General features: G+C 40.0%; 1 protein-coding gene across 1 annotated transcript; it reads right to left on the bottom strand.

Moving 5' to 3' along the window:
* Positions 1–7,274: 7,274 nt before the first annotated feature.
* LOC118770386 (YY1-associated factor 2-like) lies at positions 7,275–20,253 on the bottom strand. Its single transcript, XM_036518027.1, has 4 exons — positions 20,127–20,253; positions 19,702–19,827; positions 8,489–8,641; positions 7,275–8,206 (listed from the first exon to the last, which is right to left on the bottom strand). The coding sequence occupies exons 1-4, from the start codon at positions 20,150–20,152 to the stop codon at positions 7,969–7,971; spliced, it is 543 nt and encodes a 180-aa protein (XP_036373920.1). The 5' UTR covers positions 20,153–20,253; the 3' UTR covers positions 7,275–7,968.
* Positions 20,254–21,085: the final 832 nt, after the last annotated feature.

Here is a 21,085-nt window from a genome sequence, read left to right on the forward strand (position 1 = left end):
TATTTCTGGAGCAATGGTATCATCGGGTCTTTTCATGATAGTGCAGTGGAGGTCATTTTATTTTGTAATCACTAGAGTACAGTCTTAGGTGAGTCACACACTGAACTGTAATGGTTAATAATGGTAATCCTTTGTACGAGAGGCTGTTTTATTCCATCAGATTTCTGACTGACTTTCTCCCCGGTGGATTAAGTCTATTTTAATATAGTTAGGTCTGACGTTTTTTTCTCCATCTGGAGTAACCATTCTACTTCTATCCCTAAGTACCTGCCATTGACCAAACATAATTCTCATAGAACAAAACCGAGAGTGTTCAATGCAGGAGAATGACAACTGTGCCCTCTGCTGGTCAATGACAGTGTTAAAAAAGATGTGCTGAAAAACGGCTTTTACCAAGGTTTCAGGATAATGGTACTTTTGTATTCTCACCAGATACTTAAGATATTCCCTCGCATATTTTCCCAAAAGACTATTGCTTGCCATTCTGTAATGAGAATCGCCCTACCCTGAAGTATTTTTCCCTAATCCTGGTCATGTTCATGAGTGCGACCCCAGAGTTGACCCCCGTCTCCCCATAGGAGTGTTGGGTAAAGCAGCTGTAGCAGGTGACAAAGCGTGGGTCATTGTCCTATGGCACCATGTCAACCATCAGGGTGGAGGTAAAACCGAAACATTAAAGACCAGAAATTCAAAGACCAGGAATTCTCCAAAGGGCGCAGGAAGTGTATATTTCTGGTTACGTACAGCAGGGTGTCCACTTCCTTCAGGATAATCTGAACAACACAGCCACACTGGATCAACATTCTTATCCTCTGTGACTTTATCAAAAAACCCCTCACAAAATCTGCCACACATTCAACCCAAAGCGGAGGGAGTGACACTGTTAATTTGTCAAACTATTTATCAGCCCACATGTATTACTATTTGTTTGTGGGTCTTTCCAGTTGTGCCCTTAATTACACAATAAAAATGTGTAAGGAATTAGGCTCTGAATATTTGCATGTTTTTCACTTCCACTGTGGCTGCAAGACACACATTGCGCGTGTAAGGACAGAAAGGAACTCACAAGCAGGAAAAGCTCCTGGCAATCACAGGAACTGAACAGTTTGTTCCACCCCTTGGAGTTCTCAGCAGGGTCCAGGATAAAGAATGCTGTGGACCTAAATGGACCAGGCCTCCAACTGAAAGTAGCGAAATGTGAACTAAGTTTAAATTGATAATTGTGTTCCACTCTATTTTCATTTGTTTTACTTAATTAACAAAAGTAGAAAAATAATCTAATAATCCATACCCATTATAATTCCATTTCTCACTTTTAGTATTTTACCAGATACTATAGTAATGTTCTTTCTCTTCACATCACATTAGAGAATTTAAATAAAACTAAAATATAAAAATATATATGTATAAAAATATTGACATCAGTTGAATTATTACAAAGATTTCATACCTTTTAACATAGATATATAAGTATCACAATATGTGTAACTACATTTCTCACAAGCTTTGAGCATGAAGCACACATCTAGTGAACCTGCTCTGAACACACTCTGTTCAGTCAAACAGTGCATTTTCACATTAAAGTGCAGAATCTGTACAGATGAATTAATCTTCACAGCATAGTAGTCACTATGATCTAGTCACATGATCCGTTAATCTGTGTATAAATGCAAACGCTGCTCAATTTCATGCAAACATGGAAAAAAATCAAGTTCCACAAGATACACGTAAGAGAAAGAGAAATGGCTGCTGAAAATTACAAAACGGAAATACTGATCAGCACTTTTTGTTATCACACAAAAGTTATCATTACAGTTCAAACATAATATATCAACTCACAGAGATACAGGCATGCCATTAACAGTTGTCTGCCTTTCTTTTCTGTTTCTGTCATGCACCACACTGATTGCTTTTGTCACAATGGAGCCTCAGATGTACAAAACATATAACAATAAGATCATTTATATTATGTACAATAATGGCACACCTCGGTGTTTCTCAGCTGCTTTCAAACTAAGGACTGAAGTGCTAATGCCTGAATTATTTGAGAAGCATCCAAGCTTACAACAAACCCATCTTTCTCTGGTGCTGTATGTCTCCCTCTCTCCCTTGTTCTGCCTCTTCTTATTGTGGCCCTCTGTAAAGAGGAGGCAGGTTTGAGCACAACGGGGGTCTCATCCAGCCTCTGGTCACAGGCCACTACTCCCTGCAGCGTAGGCTTCTCTAACCTCCCAGGCCCTCTGACAAGTCTGGCTTGCTCTTAACATACCTGTAACAACCCACATCCAACATCCAACAGCCCTCTGCCCAGCCCACTCTGTTTCATTGTGCTGCTGTGCAAGCTAGGACACAAGTGAACAGGAGACAGAAAGGTGTTGTAACAGAATGTACAGTACTGGATAGCATTATGACTACTTAAACACAATCTGTCAGGATGCATAGGAAGCCTTTGTTCACCATGCAAAATACGGCGGAGCGGCAGTTTCACCCTGATTAAGTGTTTCCCTCTGGGATTTGATCAACAGCTTGGTGTGTTTAACGTTTTTGTAGACCAGAGAGAATACAAGCCAGGGACCAGATATTCACATACACATACACTCACAGATCCATGGAAACAGAACTACAGAAGCAAGGGTGAGAAAGGCTGAAAAAGGGAGCCAGCAAGACAGATTTTGTCCAAGAAAAGAAGATGTTTGTAACATTTGTCTTATCAGCTCGGCAAATTGGATTCGCAGGGGTAACCAAAGTTTTTATTTACTGACAGTACCTATGCAATCACTGCAGAAGATCAGCACAGAAAGTAAACAATGAAGATGGCATTCAAGGCAGAAGTATGATGCTAGTACTGTATATCTGTGCAGATCAAGTTTGTTCAACTTATATTAATATGTGCTAACTAATATGCACTGTTATAGGAAGTATCTTTAAGAGCATTATATGAAATATTATTAATAATAATGGATTACATTTATGTAGCACCTTTCACCCTGTTAAGGTTCTCAGAACTCTTCATGGTGAAAGGGAGGACTTACCTCAACCACCACCAATATATAGCACCCACCTGGGTGATGCACAGCAGACATTTTGCATAAGAACACTCACCACACATCAGGCCATTTGCTTTGGGGGATTAGTAGATGGCCAGATTGAAAGAGCCTGTTTGGGAATTTAGGCAGGTCATCAGGAACCCTCTACTCTGTCCAAGAAGTGCTAGTGGAATCTTTAATGACCATGGAGAATCAGGACAGGACCTGTAGCCGCCCATATCACCTGAACCAATACCCCCTAAAGGAATTCCCTATGTCTCAAAACTGTTTCCTACTAAACTATAAAAAAAATGTAATCTAATGGTATAACGCGCTTGTTGCATCTAACGTTACATCCAACCACTGATACCTGGTCATGCAGCGCTTCTAATATTGTTGCCTCCTCATGGTTTTTTGCTTGTGTTGTACTCTACCTCACTTGTAAGTCCCTTTGGATGAAAGCATCTGCCAAATGAATAAATGTAGATGTAAATGTAATGTCTCTTCCAAAGGATGCCATCTCCTGCAGCACAGAATCTTGGTTACTGCAGTGGGGCATTGGATTACTGTTAGGGTCGGAGGAAACAGTGCCACCTACTGGCCAGCCAACACCACTCCCAGCAGCAACCTGGCTTTCCCAGGAGGTCCTATCCAAGTACAGCTATGTTTCACTTAACGTCCACGATACATTCTGTGATTTGGACGTTGTGCGAAAACCATACTATATACAGTATCTGGTATACTATGTACTGTACCATTATACACCTGGCAGCGCAATCGCTTTATTTCCATGAGACATGAGATACACGTGTTGCGTGTGGGAAGCGTTGCCTTCACTACGTCCGGTTACATCCACTACGTCCCATTCTGTAATTGGGATTTTTAAACTTTATTATAACCTTATGGGACTACGGACGTATATGCAAACAGACGTTGTCTGAAGGGACGTTAAGCAGTGCACGACTGTACTAATCAAATCTAACCCTGCTTAGCTTCTGCTAATGGGTAGGAGAGAGTTGCTGGCTGGTATGGCTACTGGCTCACTACCATTATCCCCTAGTGTGGTTAACTGCTCACAGCATGAGGTTGATAGGCCAAGGGTCCTCAGCTTTCCTGAAAAAGTCAGTATTTGGTAATTACATTCACAGTAAGTGTCCAGTTGGGTACTGATTAATCAAATGCACATCATGTCAGTCACCCTTATAAGGCTGACTAATAAAAGCTTTTCCTGGGTTTTCGTTTCTCAAAGACTAAATAAAAGCACATTCAAAATTTCTCTGAAACTGGATACTGTCAGTTTCATTACAGGCCACACACCTCTTTTTAAAACATCATCTCTATTTATTTAAGATCAGCAAAAGGACAAGGCAGGCTGTAGGATTTTCCTAGCGACCAGGCAGCTTGACTGAAATTTGAACCTGTGGCAGTTATAGTGAGTGTTTCTGCTGTTATGAGTAGTCAGTGTCCTCACAGTCAGTGTCCTTTTTTACATTTATTCCATAGTGTTTTGCAGTGATGTTCTCACCATTTCCTCCATCATAAATGTTATTACTATTCCATTGCTGGTGTTTTTCATGAGGCATGGCCAACATAAAGGCTGAATCCCTTAAGCAATTAATTCTACAAACACCAGGGGGCAGTCTTCAATAGGGTTTACAGTAAGACATTCCCAACTTCTTGCACCTCACAGGGCACGGAAAATGTGCTCCGCATTAAACAGCACTACATTGCCAAACCCAGTGTATTAAATTAACCTTTCTGTTCACAGTGGGAAAACAAATATGAAAAATGTCAATGCCAAATTACAATCATCTGTCCTGTAAATCCAGGAGCAGAGCAAGGTTAGGTTAGCTAGTGTGTAACCTCCTGTGACTATCATTGTAAAAGGTGCACAGTGGAGACAGCACAATGTGCTCGTGTCTGTCCTCTTGTCCATTAAACCAAGAATCTGTGATCTGGTGCAAGCTCAGGTTTCACCATTTCCCTCTAGGCAGAGTGACTGGAAGAGCTCTGGCCCACTGAACAGTGCACTCCCCGTGTAATTAATAATAATAAAACACCATTATCTTTCCCTCCACCGATAAACTCTGAACCATTCACTTAATTTGTTTGCTCTGAGGGAATGGCAGTAGTTGAGTCAATACACACCAGAGGAGGAGCCATTAGCATTATGATTATGATGCTGATTATTAGGATTTGTGTATTTATTTGTTCAGCAGTCTCCCTTATCCAGCAAGCTAACTTAGCCAAGCAGATGAAGGCCCTCATTCATACACTGTTCTGTAATGCTGACAGTGCATAGGCTTTTAGGGAAAAATCAATCAATAATATTTTCACAAATCATTATCTAGCCAGCTAACACTTAATTTTTTATACAAGATGCCAATACTAAAGCAAAATAAAACAAAAAAAACCCTGAAATACATATGTTACTAATTCTTGTAATTACTTTGTCAGAAGGGAAATGCAGCCTTTCTTTGCCAAATTGCTTCTTAGAAAATGAAAATCAGCTCATGTCCTGAAATGCGTACTATATAACTACTACTGTATTTTACTGCATTTTCAGATGTGGCTTAGGGGTTAAAGGGGACACAAAACAAGATCCTTACCAAGCATATGCATACAAGTGAGTTTTCATTATGGTGATGATGCATTTATGATGCATGAGTTGCTCCCACTATTGCTTTGCATTAACTTTTGCATAAAACCAACACATATCTTTGTGGAGACCTGAAGGTCAGGTCTGGGGGATATGGGAGAGGAAGGGGAAACAATGCCACCTTCAAGTTCTGTTTATAGTGTATGACAAAGATGCAGTGTTTCGAGGAGTGCGGTGATTAGACACTGATGATTGAGTAGCATGAGAGAATTAGTGAGAGTTGACCCCACACTAGAGACAATGCGCCAACCAGAACTTCATTCCTACTTACCTCATCTGTACCTGCTAGCTGATGTTCCTTCATCTGCAACACTGCCATCGCCTGGTAGATTATATGTATTACGTCTTATGAGAAACCGTTGGAAAAAACAGGTGTGAGGATTTAAACCCACAGCTGCTGGCTTGTTAAGTCAGCATCTTCCATCAAAGCCAAATCAGAGCAGTATGATGGTGGACAAGTATCTACTTCACAACAGTGTACATAAGTCATTACAGGTAGAACCAACAGAAAAATACCAACAAAGAATAATGAAAAAGATTTGGGCATACTGGGAGCCAAACAAGAGACTTGGCCAGGCAGAGAGTCCTAACCCATCCGCCACCATGTCAGCTGTCGTGGGGTAAACTGTTATGCACATCTTTGAGTGAGACATGGGAGGGATGTGCAAATATTTCCTCAGGTTTGGCTTGTGAATGTCAAATTTATCATTTGCATAGGACCAAATCTGTCTCCCACCAGTGATGAGAAAACAGCAGAGCCATTTTCTGCAAATGCGTTGTGTGACAATGTCATTTCACTATACCCATTCTCCAAGATGCAAAAAAGGCCTTTAATCCCATGAGGCACACAGGAGATCAGCATCTGACATATTTCATCCTTTCCATCAAAAAAAAGCAATCAAAAGATGGAAAGTTCTTGTTGAATAATTTTTCCAGGGGGAAATTAAAGTTGCAGCTGCTGACCTAAGACCAATGTGAATCACATCCCCCACACAAGCAACCGCACAGTTCCTAGAACTCACCCACAATGCTTATGCCAACCTTGGGAAATGCCAGCGGAAGTGGCATAATTTTTTGGGGTTCGTCTGCCGCTGGCAACGCTGGAAGATATGCCTGTGAACGTGGAGATAAGCGCTACAGCTTTGTGCTACTACAGGACCGTGACACAAATCACAGCTGTTAGAATTCTGCATTCTTGCTCTCTCAGGAGGACCTGAACTCCCAACCTCTCATTTTTGAGGCCCTCTGTTTCCACACTACGCGCCACCGTATGACAAGAATGCATTCCTCTTGGTCACAATAAACCAAAAACCCCATGACCACAAGCCCCAAAAATGTGGACACTAATAACTTCATATTTAAGATGCATTTTATGAAGGAGTCTATAACTTTTAATTTTATTTTGTGATAATTTCTATATTATAAACCACTGTTAATGACAAGCTAGCATCTATAAAATGAACGAGAAGCAGACTGACTTCTTAACATCAAATTCATAATTTCATTCTTTTACTAATAAACTTTTTTTTTTCTTCTGACAGTAAAACAATGTAATTAACTGAGATGTTTCATACACATAACAGCACGGCTTGGTTATACCCATAAATGTAACAGTGATATAATCTATAATAACGTGCTGTAAAATGTTGGCAAAACATAATACACGTGTTTTTTTAAAGAATATTTTCTCATGAAACCACACCAAGTACCAGCAGGTGCATTAAGTCAGTGAGAAAAAGCTCTGTCGCTATCACAGTTAGACTTATCAATGTCATTTTACACATAAGAGAGAGCCGCTTCACACTTTCTCTCATAATGCTACTCGTCTATCTTAAACAATTGCTTAAACCCCTGATCCATTTCATGCCACAATAGATTTCATGTTGAAAAGGGATAGAAATAGATGACTGTGAATATTAACAATATAACACTGATTTGATGTAAAATACTACCACATTCACATGGTGCTCTACAGCTGGTACCAATTGGGGATAAAAATACAATTTTCTGTGTGTTCTCATCACCAAGGGACAACAAAAAAAAAATTACAATTGACTTTAAATGATTTTGATGGGTAACAACTCTTGTTGAGAACAACAAACTGACCAGGACAGAAAACATTCTGGAAGACTTCCAAAATGCCAACCACAATGCCTGCATATCATGAAAACGGGGGGTGTGTCTCGCCTGTAACCAGGACTTGTGGTATATCTTGGCATAAGTTCTACAACATGTGCATGTTCAGCAATGACTAAATAAACAGGGGGTACACGAGGGGTGCTTTTAGTGGGATTCCCCGTTGACTGATGAGCCCTCCCCTCGGGGAGAGGACGACCTGGAGATTCCTCTTTCAGTGTTGTCAGAACTGGAGCCACTTTGACTGTGCTGGTCTGCCGAGGCAGCGCTGGACGTCGGCGCGGACTTTGTTTTCTCCTTAAAGTCTGTGATAATAACAGTCAGGTCTCCAACTGTGACTTCCAGGTGCTGTGCACTGCTCCTGTCCACATTTTTTAATCTTGGCCTGGGGGGACAAGGCAGAGAAGAATACACAATCAAACTCTCTGATGGATGGAATTTGATAGGACAAGGCTAGAGGAGATTGTGTATTTGTCCACAAACAATGCAGCCAGCTTGTATTCTTTTATCAAAACAGGATAGAAAATACATCAAATTGACATATTCTTTTACATGAACTGACAACTACCTGTTAAAATACACAAAAAACTGATCATCAAAATGTATACCCTTCTGAGACATGAAACATACAAGCACTGATCTGGTAGGCAATATGACAAATTGTTACCTCATCTTCTTGTGGCTGTTCTTTTTTAGTGCTGGCTCCTTTTCAGTTTTTTCTTTATCTGTCTTGTCTTTTTTCTCTTTCTTTGGTTGTGTGGGGGAGGCAAATTGCTGGGTTACTTGCTGTGCAACCAACTGGGAAACTGGACGCGGCTTCCTGGAACAGAGAAGCAAATAATGAGAATGACCTTGAAGAAAGGTCACTATGATAGTGGATTTTAATAATTCCATTAAAACTTTGGCCCAACATTTGAATGATAAACTTATAATAACAACACTTCACACTCTCCCTTGATATTTTTGACAGAAATTGCTTACTGTTTTCAACTGTCAAAAACACATTTTTTAAAGAGAACTGCTTATTCCTAAGAAAAAAATGTCAACAAAGAGGGATAGACTCTCCAACTCAAAGGTGCTATAATCTTTTCATGAATGGAAATGAGACGAAAGAATAATGAAACAACTAAATACTTTTCAACTGGATAATTGCATTCTTCTTTGCTAAAAACCCATGGAGTCAAAATCTGAAATTAGATTTGTGGTCAAAGATTTAATTCACTAAGGAGTTGCCAGGAGTAAAAGTTTGTGGTTTTAATTTAAACCACTTATCTCAATGGGTCTACATGGAAGTACAAATAACAAAGGAGAAGTGACAATCTAGAGTACAGTTTCACATTCGTCTGATGCTGGGTATTGTATTACAAAGCTACTCCATAAACATTCTTTGCTACTCATAACTCACTACAGACAGATCAGGAGATGCAAGTCCTGTAGTCCAGTAGTTCCCAAACTGTGGGCTGAGACTCAGTGGTGATTCAAGGCTGGGGTTCAGAATCAGATGAATCTCAGGATACATGTGAAAAACAAAATAATCTTGCCCCCCTTGCTAAGAAATTCAAACACATAAAATAAATACTAGTTGCACTTATTTTGATTTATATATCATTTACTTACCAGAAATATATATCATTCTGTATTTGAACATATGCGCCTGTTGATGCAGAGTTTCCCCATATCATTGTTTACACATATACTTTGGTCTCCATTATACAGAGAATCTCACTGGTCATGTTACTAGTACGTATGCTGCCCACAATACTGCATTCAGCAAGATCGAAACAACGTGCTGCTTTCTCACGTGTAGAGGAGCCAGTCCCTCTCGAGAGACTGTGCACCGAATGCTGGTCCAGGTTAAGCTTCTCCTGTCTAAATCCATACATAAAAGAAAACTGATCCTGGACCAGCTTAAAAGCTGTTAATTGGCTACGTCACAAATTCTGTGATGCTGAAAGAAACCTGAAGATGGCCTTAAAAAAAATCCTAAATTATCAGACATAAAGATTTATTTTTTGCAATAAAAATAAATGAGGAAACTGATGAGCTTGCTATCACTACATTTAACTGACAGATTTTTTTTAGCCTTCCAAAAGGCTAACTAGGGATCTTTGATCAGTTGACGTTAAAATTGGTTTGGATGTGCATGTGAGGATTCTATTAGGAGATTGGTTTAGGTTTGTCAGGTAGTTGTCTACAACCTATGATCTGTTGAACCTTCTCAATGTGAGCTATGCATTCTGCTCCGTTCTCCTGGAGTACAGCTTCGTATGCCGTCACCTCTTGTACTACACCTCCTTTACATCTGTAACAGTCAGCAGTGCAAAATCACAAACCCACAGCTACGTTTGAAGTGCTCATGACAAACCACAATTACTGTCATGGAAAAATCCCTTTCCAAAATTTCTCAATTTCTACATTTTCAAGCTGAGGCACAACCTACATAGCCAACTGTATTGTGTAACCGACACCAATTTAAGACTTTGTGTTGTAGACTACAAAGCAATTAAGACAGAAGAAGCACATACTACATAATTGTTCTGTAGCAAAATGCGTAAGCTTAGACAATGTTTGTGATAAAAATTCATCAGTGTGAATGGAGCTGGTGAAAGATCCACATGTTCCCTTGCCATGGCATAAGCATACAGTGGGAACAGCCCTTGGGTGTAAACCTTTATTTCAGCCACTGTCTCAATGCACATAAACACACTCCTCCATTATTAGGTTGATAAACAGTCTCACACCTACAACCCACCACACATCAGATAAGATTTTCCATACCACAATAACCAAGGAACTACTGTATTTTGTATACAGCGAACAAACGAAATAGCAACATGAGAAGCTCATAGAAGCATAAAAGCCTTTTGTCTTCATTCAAACGACCTGCAAGAGAACATTTACATTTATTCATATGGCAGATGCGCTTACCCAGAGTGACTTACAAAAAGCGCATTCAACTGGATTAGGCAAGTAGCCATTTACTGAATCATTAGTGCTGTGCATGAAATACAATATCATTGTGGGAAGTGCCACAAGGAGAATAAGTTCTATCATAAGGTGCTCAACCTTAAACTAACAACCAACAGTTTCTAGCCACCAAATCTGCACTGCCACAAAGCTTGTATTGCTTCACTGTTTTGACCATGGATGTTCTGTCAATGCAAAAAAAGCTTAAACTATCACTAGGCTTTTGTCTACAATGCTAAAACCACAATTGGTTTCACCACTAAACTTCTACAATGAAGTCTATGGGTGAGGGGGCGTGGGGGAACAGAACTCAGGGAACCAATATGTTGTCTGAATACTTGAATCTGAGCCAGAAAATGGACGGGGATTCCAATGTCCTGACATCTGTGGGAAGCTCATTCCACCACTTGGAGTCCATGATGAGGCGGCAGTGTAGCAAAGTGAAAAGGAGCAGGGCTTGTAACCGAGATGTTGCTGGTTCAATTCCCCGCTGGGGCACTGTTGCTGTACCCTTTGGCAAGGTACTTAGCCCACAACTGCCTCAGTAAATATCCAGCTGTATAAAAGGATAGCATGTAAAACTGCAAACTATGTAAGTCGCACTGGATAAGAGCATCTGCTAAATGACAGTAATTTAAGCATAGAGAAGGGATACAATTGCAATGAGGGACCTTTACAGAAAGGAACACCTGGGGGACCAGAGACGGCAGTGCAGGGTCTGACAGCATGAGGATGCTGTTCTTTTTGCTGCTCAGAAGCTGGAACCAGGGTTTTGAATTTTATCTGACCCAAAATGGGGGTGACCAGTATAGAGAGACGAGGAGAGAGTGACAAGCATGTATTTTGATTGTAGATCAGCTGAGCTGCTGCATTTTGAACTGGATGAAAAAGTCTGATGGCACTTGCCAGGAAGCCAGCCAGAAGACTGTAGTAGTCCAGTCTGGGAAGCACAAAGGCCTGGACCAAGAATGGTGTTCAGCTGGTAGGAAAAAATGGACAGATATATCACGGGGATCTGTAGCTCCGTGTCGCTGCTGCTATATTGTCTGTGAAGGACACATTAATAAGCAGAGACTGAGCTTGAGATGTTTGTTGATCATCCAGCTGGATACATCATTGAGGAATGCCTCGATGCGTGAAGCAATATGCTTGTCATTGGGTGAAAATAAAATAAAGAGTTGCATGTAATCTGCAAAGCAAAAGTGAGAGAGGCCATGAGAGGAAATGACTGAACCCAGAGATTTTGTGTATATGGAGTACAGACAAAGGGTGGATCTCTACGGGACTATGAAATACATGCAAACTCTGATAAAGTGCTCACATATTACCTGGTAAGTATGTTCAGAATTGCCTTGAGCATTGGTTTGGAAACCTTGAATTTCTTTCAAACCAGGCCAGAATGAACATAACTTTGGAAATAACAGGGGAGCATTGTGCAAATGTAGCAATAACTGCTTTTGCTGGATTAGATACTGACGTCATATGTAAAACTACATAAACATCTGTTGAAATTAAAAAGGCTTTTGAATTTAAATTTGTTGTCAGCAAACCCCTGCAGTGGAGAAACCTGTTAGCTCCCACGCCGATGTACATGAAACTGCCAGTTACTCCACAGAGCTACCTCATAGCAATCAGGAGCAGGGTTTACCTTGCCACTGTACAGAGTGTGACTTTGCTGACCAAGAGATCCACCCAGTCCAACCCAATACATCACACACAATAAGCCGGCAAATGATTTACAGTCAGACTGCACTTTGTGACTACTTTCTCCATTGTGGACTTCACTTAATTTTTTCCATACATCAAAAAGCATGAGCCTACTGCGGGAGTCACTTGAGTTCAGGAGAACAGGTTTCTCATTTGCAAAAGTTACTGGGACAGCTTGAACTCTGGAAATCACACCAGAAACCAGAACTTCCTCAGTGGTTAGGTATTAAACTTCTATTTAAGAGTGGGGAATGTACATGTAATTTGAGATAATTAACTGTTTTCATTATCGTGCTATACAACAGCCCACATACAGGTTCACCCTGCCAATTTATGTTCATTAGTAATATTAATATTTTTCCAGATAACATTAGATGATATATCAGTAACACAAAAGTGCCTACTGTCCCAGCATTAAAGCCTACACATTTTCCCAAGATACATTAAAGAGAAAAATGAATTTGCTTGACTTGATTTCTCACCACACTACACACAAGACTTGGTTTCGCTTTCAGGAGAAGTCCCACTTATCTGTAATTGTCCCTTGGAACTTCTCCATGGCTCATTTATGGATTAAGGCCACCAAATAAAAATAAATGGCCTACATACATGCTAAAGTGGAGTCTTTTAGCAGCATTTGCCCCACAACACATCTCACAGAAAATGCTGACAGGCTTAATTAGCAGCAGTCTCTTTCAGAAAAAAAATGCATTTTGCTAATTGGTTTTCATGGGAGATCACAATGAGATAATATGATGTACCGTCAGGATTCATAATTTCATGTGTAACCATGAAAATCAGAGAAGCACAATAAACACAATTAGGAGTACATTATATGTTCTCTATTACACCATAAGGACAGCCTCCATTTACACTCTGAAATCTCAACGACAACATAAAAGCATAATTCAATGAGAATTGCTCAGGGATCAGTGCGACTCCTCTGACATTAATGCCTTCTGCTGAAAATACTGTGCGTGCCGATCAATACTCCACTTGCACAATCCATTTCAGAAGCCCAATTTGTGCCTAATGGAGTCAGACACAATGAAATTAGGATATTAAAAGCCTTTGAGTAAATGAACAGAATACAGCTGCTGTATAATTCCTTGTACTCAGCACGCCAATGATTGCATTAACCCCTCATCTCTTCTTGTTCTCGAAGCAAATTCTCTTACCCTTCCACTGCTGCCACAACCAATGCTAACTACTACTTTCTCTCCCAACTTCATCTGCCCCACACTGTCGACTGCCTTTCACTGTCACGCTTTGCAGTCCCTTCTGACACTGTCAACTCAGCTGTTCCCTCATAGGAATTCACTAGTGCTGCTATTCAGCCTTCTTTCAACAGGTGTTCCCCATGGCTCAGTGATAGGACCACTACTTTAATCTTCACACACGTATTCCCTGTTCATCGCCCACAGCTGTTTCAAATACAGTACCACTGGGAGATACACATTTCCCTCATTTTCCCCTCAGGACACTGTGACGTCATGCATTTATGCTTGTTTCACAGATATTTCTGTGAAATAACCTCAATCTCATTTTAATCATGGCTTCCAACCCCTCTAGCCTTCATTAGAAATATAAAGGAGGCCCAATATAAGACCTTTCTGGGTGTCACTCATGAACACTGTAATTAAAACTCCATATTTGCCAATTTCAGCCAGTAACATTTATATATGCTTCTATTCTAAATGTATTTTAATGGTTGCTGAAATACATTAAATTCCTCAATTTTAACATTTTTCCTGGGACCAACACACATGAAAATTTGATCATGTAAGTTGTTAATTTACATCAGAAATTAGGCAGGTACTAAATCTGACACTGACATACATATGTGAAAATCATTAAGGGTGGTAAAAGTAAAATAAAATAAAATAAAATAAAAAAGTGAATACATATATAAATTAAAATAAAATAACACACTGCATGTTCAGCTCTGAGATGATGCAACACAAAAGGTCCAATCTTCAAGTAATGTGCCAGTGACTAATAAACCACAATGTGTTATGCAAATAATACAATGCCAAACGTTTTCCGTGAATCATTTAAAAGCATCTCTTGAATGACATTATTAAAAACTCAAGAGAAATATTGTTTCCAAAAGAGTTGGTGGAAATTAAAGAAAGAATGAAAAAACAGTCGATGTACCTGTACATAACTGCAGAACTACTACAAAATATTGTGCTGTACTTCTCACTCAATCCTAGGATTTGATTGTGGCTTTCAGTGTTATGTTCTGTTCTTTCACAAAGCACTTGATAATATTCCTGGTTAATACTGTTGTAACGAAATGCTGCTTGTTACAACAGTGATGAGGTGTTTTTATTGGTTTTGGTTCATTTGTAGACAAGATTATCTCATCACATCTAAATATACAATCCTGCATACTATGATGTGCCCACACAGAGTAGAGTGCAAATGCTAAACAAAATAAGTAGGTAATATAACTTTGCTATTGTCAGTTATACCATGCTTGGAAATGAACAGGTTTACTTTTTAAAAAGTAAATTAGTGACATAGTCATCAAATACATGCATACAGTCTTAAAACCACTGTAAAGCAACAGCCTTTTAGGACCAGCCTGTTTCAATGCCTCAGTTTTTTGTCCTGTCATTCCAATAAAAGAGACACTAGGGAAGAGATACAGCACATAATTAATGTCCTTAGACGCCCACACTGACAAAACATGTTACTGCCATGCTGCTCCGTCGCCTCCGCTCTGTGTAACCCCCATGTTAAACAGATGGCTCTTTGCCTCCTATGGTTTACAGCAGTTCCAAAGATTTCACCCCCTGGTCCTACGAGACTTGCACATAAGCAGCATAATTTAGCTAAGCTATAACCCTTCTCCTATTTACACAAATCAACAACTCATTTCTTCAACAGATTTTCTTCTATATTCAGGGAATGCCGCTTTTGACATTCAATAAAAAGAAGAAAAAGGGGGGGGGGGGGGGGGGGGGGGGGGGAAAGACATGCTTGTGCAATTGGTACCGCACATGTTTTAAAAAGATGTTTAAATAACCCTGTGCGATAATTTGAGGGAGATACATTTATGGCTTGCTCTGAAATTTACATAACATTAGTTTCACTGCAGTAAGCTTGGTACAGAGATGAAATTAAAAATGCGTCCATGTATTAAAAGCAAAAACTCATTAAATCAGGAGGTCTCAGCTGGGGCAGACACCGCTGCTGCTGATCATGGAAAAAAAAAAACATATAATGAATATAATATAGTGATTACAATTGGACAGATATGACTACAAGATAATGGCTCAATAGCAAATTTACCCCTTACATATGGCATTATGTACTGGATATTAGAGATGTGCATTTCAAATATTTAATATTTTAATATTTTATGACTGCCAAGCTCAATTATTCAAATGATCTAAACAAGCTTTTCCCTTAAGTGCTGTAAAAATTGTCAGTTCTTTCTATTTAAATAATGATTCACTGCAAGAGATCTGCATTCAGTATCCAGCAGAAAAAAGGTGTCAATAGAGCCTTATTTTCTTAAGTTTCTTAAGCTTTGTCTAATGAATATTAATGAGACAACAAAAGCTGGTTTGTTCATTTTTTATTAATCACCATGCAGTTGAATGCTGATTTAAGTACTGGATTAGTGATCTTATGGCAAACATTCATATACTGGAATATCTGGCCTTATTCCAAGTGCATATATGGTAATTCTGGTTCCATTTTTGTAGATCAGTGACATATTTTATAAATGCATTCACTGTTCATTCTAACATCTTCCCCTGAAGAGACATGCAGGGATTTATGAAAAGATTTATTGTGTAGATAAGAACTGATTTGATACCACTGAACCAATCTGGTCACTGTCCATTTTGGGAAAATGATGTACTGTAGTTTATTGGAATAAACCAGTGATATGTGTTTGCAACTGAAGAGTTTATTCAACTACTTTGCTTTTGCACATAAACTAGTTCAATACAAAGAGAGCATGGTTAAAATCCTAATACTACACCAACAGTTAGTAATGACAGAAATTATTGGATTCAAAGGTATTAGAATCGCACAAATTCCCACTAACACTCCAAGTGTCAAATTAGGGACATTCTATAATCCAAAATGAGTTGACAGTTGATTTTGTGTAGCTGATGCAGTGTTATAGATCAGCAGTTTCTCATTCCAAGATCCACCAATGGCCCCAGGTGAAGTTCACTCCAGCGTGTGCTCATTTGCACTGCAAAGTGAAAAACGCGGGTCAGGAGCGCCCGGGGCGGAAACAGCCTTTTCTCAAACAGGTGGAAATTCCATCTGGAGTGGCACGGTGAATTCAGGCAAGCTGTACTACTAGCTGCTCAATGAGACAAACCTACCATGCCATTCTACCAGTATGTATCAACATAGAAAAATCAAGCCAGTTGCTGACGCAAGACAAGCAAAGTCAATTATGAAAATATACCCCAAAAACATATTCCATGTCACTGTCAAATTTTAGTCATTGCTTCATGTGGCTAAATGTGCAAACAAACAAAAATGGCACAGATGCCTAAGACAAAAAGCCTAAATGACAACGTGTGGGACAGGACTACATTTTTGCCATACTGGGTGTTGATTTATTTAGGCACTGTACAATCATAGACAATGTCTCTGTTTTCAAATGCAAACTGTTTTACCTTGAAAGGCTAAGAAGAAGTTAAATGTGCGTGAAAGGTGGCACCTGCCAGCATGATATTTATATGTCTCACCTTAATGAAAGAAGGTTACATTTATTCAGAATCACCACTGAATACATTAGCATTCATTTCTAAATGAGACCTCCCATTTCCTTCTTCACTTGTATGATTAGAACATTGAGCAGCTCTTTTGGAATCAAACATCATTAGCCTACATTTGACCCGAGGTCACAGTGCTGCGTTTCTGACCTCATGTTAATTTCACAACTCTGTCAAAACAGAGATCCACTGTGAATAATCTCCAAGCACATTCTCATTAATGTGCTTTCAGTTAGGTGCTTTCCTCATCTCTTAAATCAGAGCTATGCAAATGCTGCGCTTGATAAAGCACTAATCTTCATTCTCAGCCCCCGCATGCAACCTTCTCCAAATGTACAGAGAATCAGCATTCATTAGTCTACCTTCAGGTTAGGCCCACTTGATTAAATCTGCTGCAAGCGAAACTAAATTGATGAAATGAGGAAATTGAGAGCTTTGGATAAATTAAAGTAAATTAGCCATTATCACAGACAATGTAAAGTATGTTTCATGTGAAATTTTGCATTTCAAACGTATATTTTTAGCCAATCCATGAGCGCCTTCATACTGATACCACATTTGGCTCATAAAGCATGTCCTCTACAGAAGCACTGATCGAGGCAGCCCGTTGCCAAGTTCAGCCTGCATCCACATCCACAGCTTGATCTGGGCTGTGACCATGTCACCTTCATCACAGTGCACGCAGACGGTCCTCCAGCTGCTCAGGCACTAACTGGATCCCTGCTGGAGGAGACATTACCGTGCTCTCATCTCAGTGATGCAACCCCACTGCTGATAAAACGTCCCAATGAAACCACACTGCGTCTGATGATTGCACACTGATTAAGCCTTTTGCATGCTAATGAGCCGGGAGCATATCGTGCCTGACAGTTGCTGCGGATGCCTCTACTTTTAAGCAGCTCTGTCAGCTCCAGGGGGCTGACCCCCCAACGGCGTTTCTTTGAGGCAATGCAGATAATTTCACTGTCTGCGTACTGAACGTTGCCATGCTTCAGAAAAAAAAAAAAAAAAAAAAAAAAACAGCTTAATTACAAAGGGTAAGTCACAACTGAGACATTGAACTGACAGCCCCCGTCTAGTCTGGATGAAAAGACAGGTCAGAGAAACTGCGTTTGCAAGGACATTTATAGACCGACACATTTCTTTTAGCAGCTTTTTATTTATTTATTTTTTTTTTACTCAAAAGCGTTAACATCAGGACAAATAGAAGCATAGCTCAGTGTTGCCAGCTGGCTTTGCCACGGGCTCTCACAGAGCCACAAAAACTCCAGCGTGATTGATGGCCAGGGAGCTGCAGTAACTGAACGTCTCCTCACCCCTCCTCAGAGGTCATCAACTCTTACAGCCTTGCCACTGCTTGAAGACAAATGCAATCTGATCTACTGTACTTAGATCGTAAGAGTGTTTGAGGCAGACCACTCTAACATGGGATGGTCATGCCCTTCAACGCAAAGGGAAGAATAGCATTATATATGACAGCCTCAAGGTTTTTTAATGCTGTTGTTGGTTTGTTGGTGTCAAGCATAAAATTTGACAGGCCTGTTCAGGTCAAACTACATTAATGCGCTATTTACGGCAATATATCAAAAACCTGTGAAATGATTAAAATTTATTTAAAGACAGGACTACATCGGGCCAGAAAAACCTGAACTACTTCAAACCTTTAACATCGAGTTGTGCATCCCCCATTAACAAAGAAAGGTGAAGCGCAGCAGTTTCTCAATGGTTATTTAACTTGGGTGTAGCCCTCAGTGTGAAGAATTTCTCGAGACTCATCACCATAAGGCTTTAAGACATAACGTGTAGTGCATTCAGACACTTTCCTTCCACTACGTGCAGATGTAAATAATGTTAAGGAACTCTTTTTTGACCAAGGAATTGTTTCACTCACAACAAAAAAAAATGATATAAAAACAAAAACGAGTTATAGCGTTTTCCCGGGACGCTTAATTTGACCTAAGCTTAAGCGTTTCGGAAGTCTTTGAAAATAAAACTTGTTAACTTTGCTGGCTTGCAATGCAAAGAGATACAAAACTGACTAACGTTACCTAAGGAGCCAGCACAAATGGGCTACCCAGAGGTCGATTCTAAAAAAAATTAAGTTTTAGGAATATTTCCATATCTGCGCGGGTCGCTTTCTATTTCAAACAACTACTAGTTTGTTTTTTTTTTTTTTAGAAAAATCAAGATAGCTGGATGTAAGATTTGCACAAGGAACACATTTTTACGTTTTTTACAAGCTTGTTTCACTGACAGCTGATGAAGGGTCTACGCTAAACATCTTTACAAATGATAGCTGTGAAAATGATTTGAGCTTTGATTCCATGTATTGTTTACCCCTCAGTTTGAAAACAGCATATCGTAACTGCGGCACTGATACTAGTTGAACACCTCCAGTTACACGAGCATTAAAATGGCAGTAACATTATCGAGGATCACTAAATCCACTTACCGTGTTGATGTTCCCTTCCTGACATCACACATCATGCACTTGAATGCCTCGGCGCTGTTCTTAAATGTACAAACGCTACAGTCCCAGTATCCTTCGTCAGAAGAGGGCTTGGGTTGCCGCTTCGGCCTTCAAACAAAACAACAAGGCAGAAAGCACAGCTTTACACTCGCGATTACAGGTGTTCTGTATGCAGGCGTGCGCACTTGTTTGTAAACATCTGATGAAACCCCCCCCGCGAACCGAAAGCGGTCCGTTTTACGAGGTATATGATTTGACACTGTAATAGAACAGCCAGTCCGCCATGGTTGCTACACTGTGGAGACTGCCTTATTCACACATACTGCGCTCGCTGAGTGTTTCAAATCCTCGCCGCATCTTCTCTACATCCCTAGCTTTTAAGCTACGAATGGAAAAATGTGCTTTACCTTGTCGGACTCTTCTTGTCTCCCATGGTGCTGAAACTCTCTTTGTTTACACTGAATTATGCAGAGAATTTTATTTTTTAAAAAATGACCGTAGCACCCGGATCGCACAGCTTCCAGCTGTCGTGGAAACTCCAGTCGGAGGTTGGTCACATGGTGCAGTCTATCCAATCAATCTGAAGACCAATTTTCAGAAAGGAAAAACAGTCGGCTGGTGGTGGCAGGTTTGCGTAAAATGAACAAATTGCATTAAATGATTTCCATGTCATTTCTTCGAATTTCGTGGTATTAACTGTTACTGCTCACCTAATCGCGTGCCAGGATTCGATGTCTTTTAACACAGCGTGAATGGGTCTATTGAGGTTCAGCCTCATTGACCGTTCCCCTTGTACAAACTGAGCTGCCCCCTTGCCTGTCTGATCAACTTAAGACAGCCAGCAACGGTTGGGGGATGCTGTTTTAAGACAAGGATCTGAAGGATCGACAGACAGACAAAATTTGTTAAAACAAACTGACAGATCTATGCACGGAATATTAAATTCTGGTTGGTGCCCAGATTATTTCTACAGAATATTTCTACATTTCTACAGGTTTTTTTGACTTTTGCAACAGCGATATTGATTTCGGTCTGGCTGATTTCACTTCCCTGCTCTGTTGACTTTGATTCAGTAGAAGGGAGCACAACTTTGGAACACCTCGGTTTACTTTCGTTTGTAGCTACATTGATTATGGCAGGATTTCACCTGTTTAAAATATGCCTGAAACATTGTTCCATCAGCAGCGGTCTCTACTTATTTCAGTTATAAAACCTGTCACACAGAATAATGATATTCGTAGTATTTTTCCCCCCATTTTCTCATTGATCTAGTGGTATTGGGTATCAAAGTTAACTTGTCTTTGCCTCGTGAAGCCACACGGCTGCTGCATTACTCAGTCTATAAGTATGCATGCGTGCAAGGACT

This window comes from Megalops cyprinoides, chromosome 23 (assembly GCF_013368585.1).
Source record: "Megalops cyprinoides isolate fMegCyp1 chromosome 23, fMegCyp1.pri, whole genome shotgun sequence".
In the NCBI taxonomy this organism is placed as follows: domain Eukaryota; kingdom Metazoa; phylum Chordata; class Actinopteri; order Elopiformes; family Megalopidae; genus Megalops; species Megalops cyprinoides.

Bases quoted from the DNA above. Each gene is read 5' to 3' on its own strand.
- LOC118770386 (XM_036518027.1), bottom strand. From the start codon at position 20,152: ATGGGAGACAAGAAGAGTCCGACAAG. The intron at 19,828-20,126 runs GTAAAGCACATT...TTTTGTTTGAAG, and splicing joins GACAAGAAGAGTCCGACAAG to GCCGAAGCGGCAACCCAAGC. The intron at 8,207-8,488 runs GTAACAATTTGT...TTGTCCCCCCAG, and splicing joins AACAGCCACAAGAAGATGAG to GCCAAGATTAAAAAATGTGG.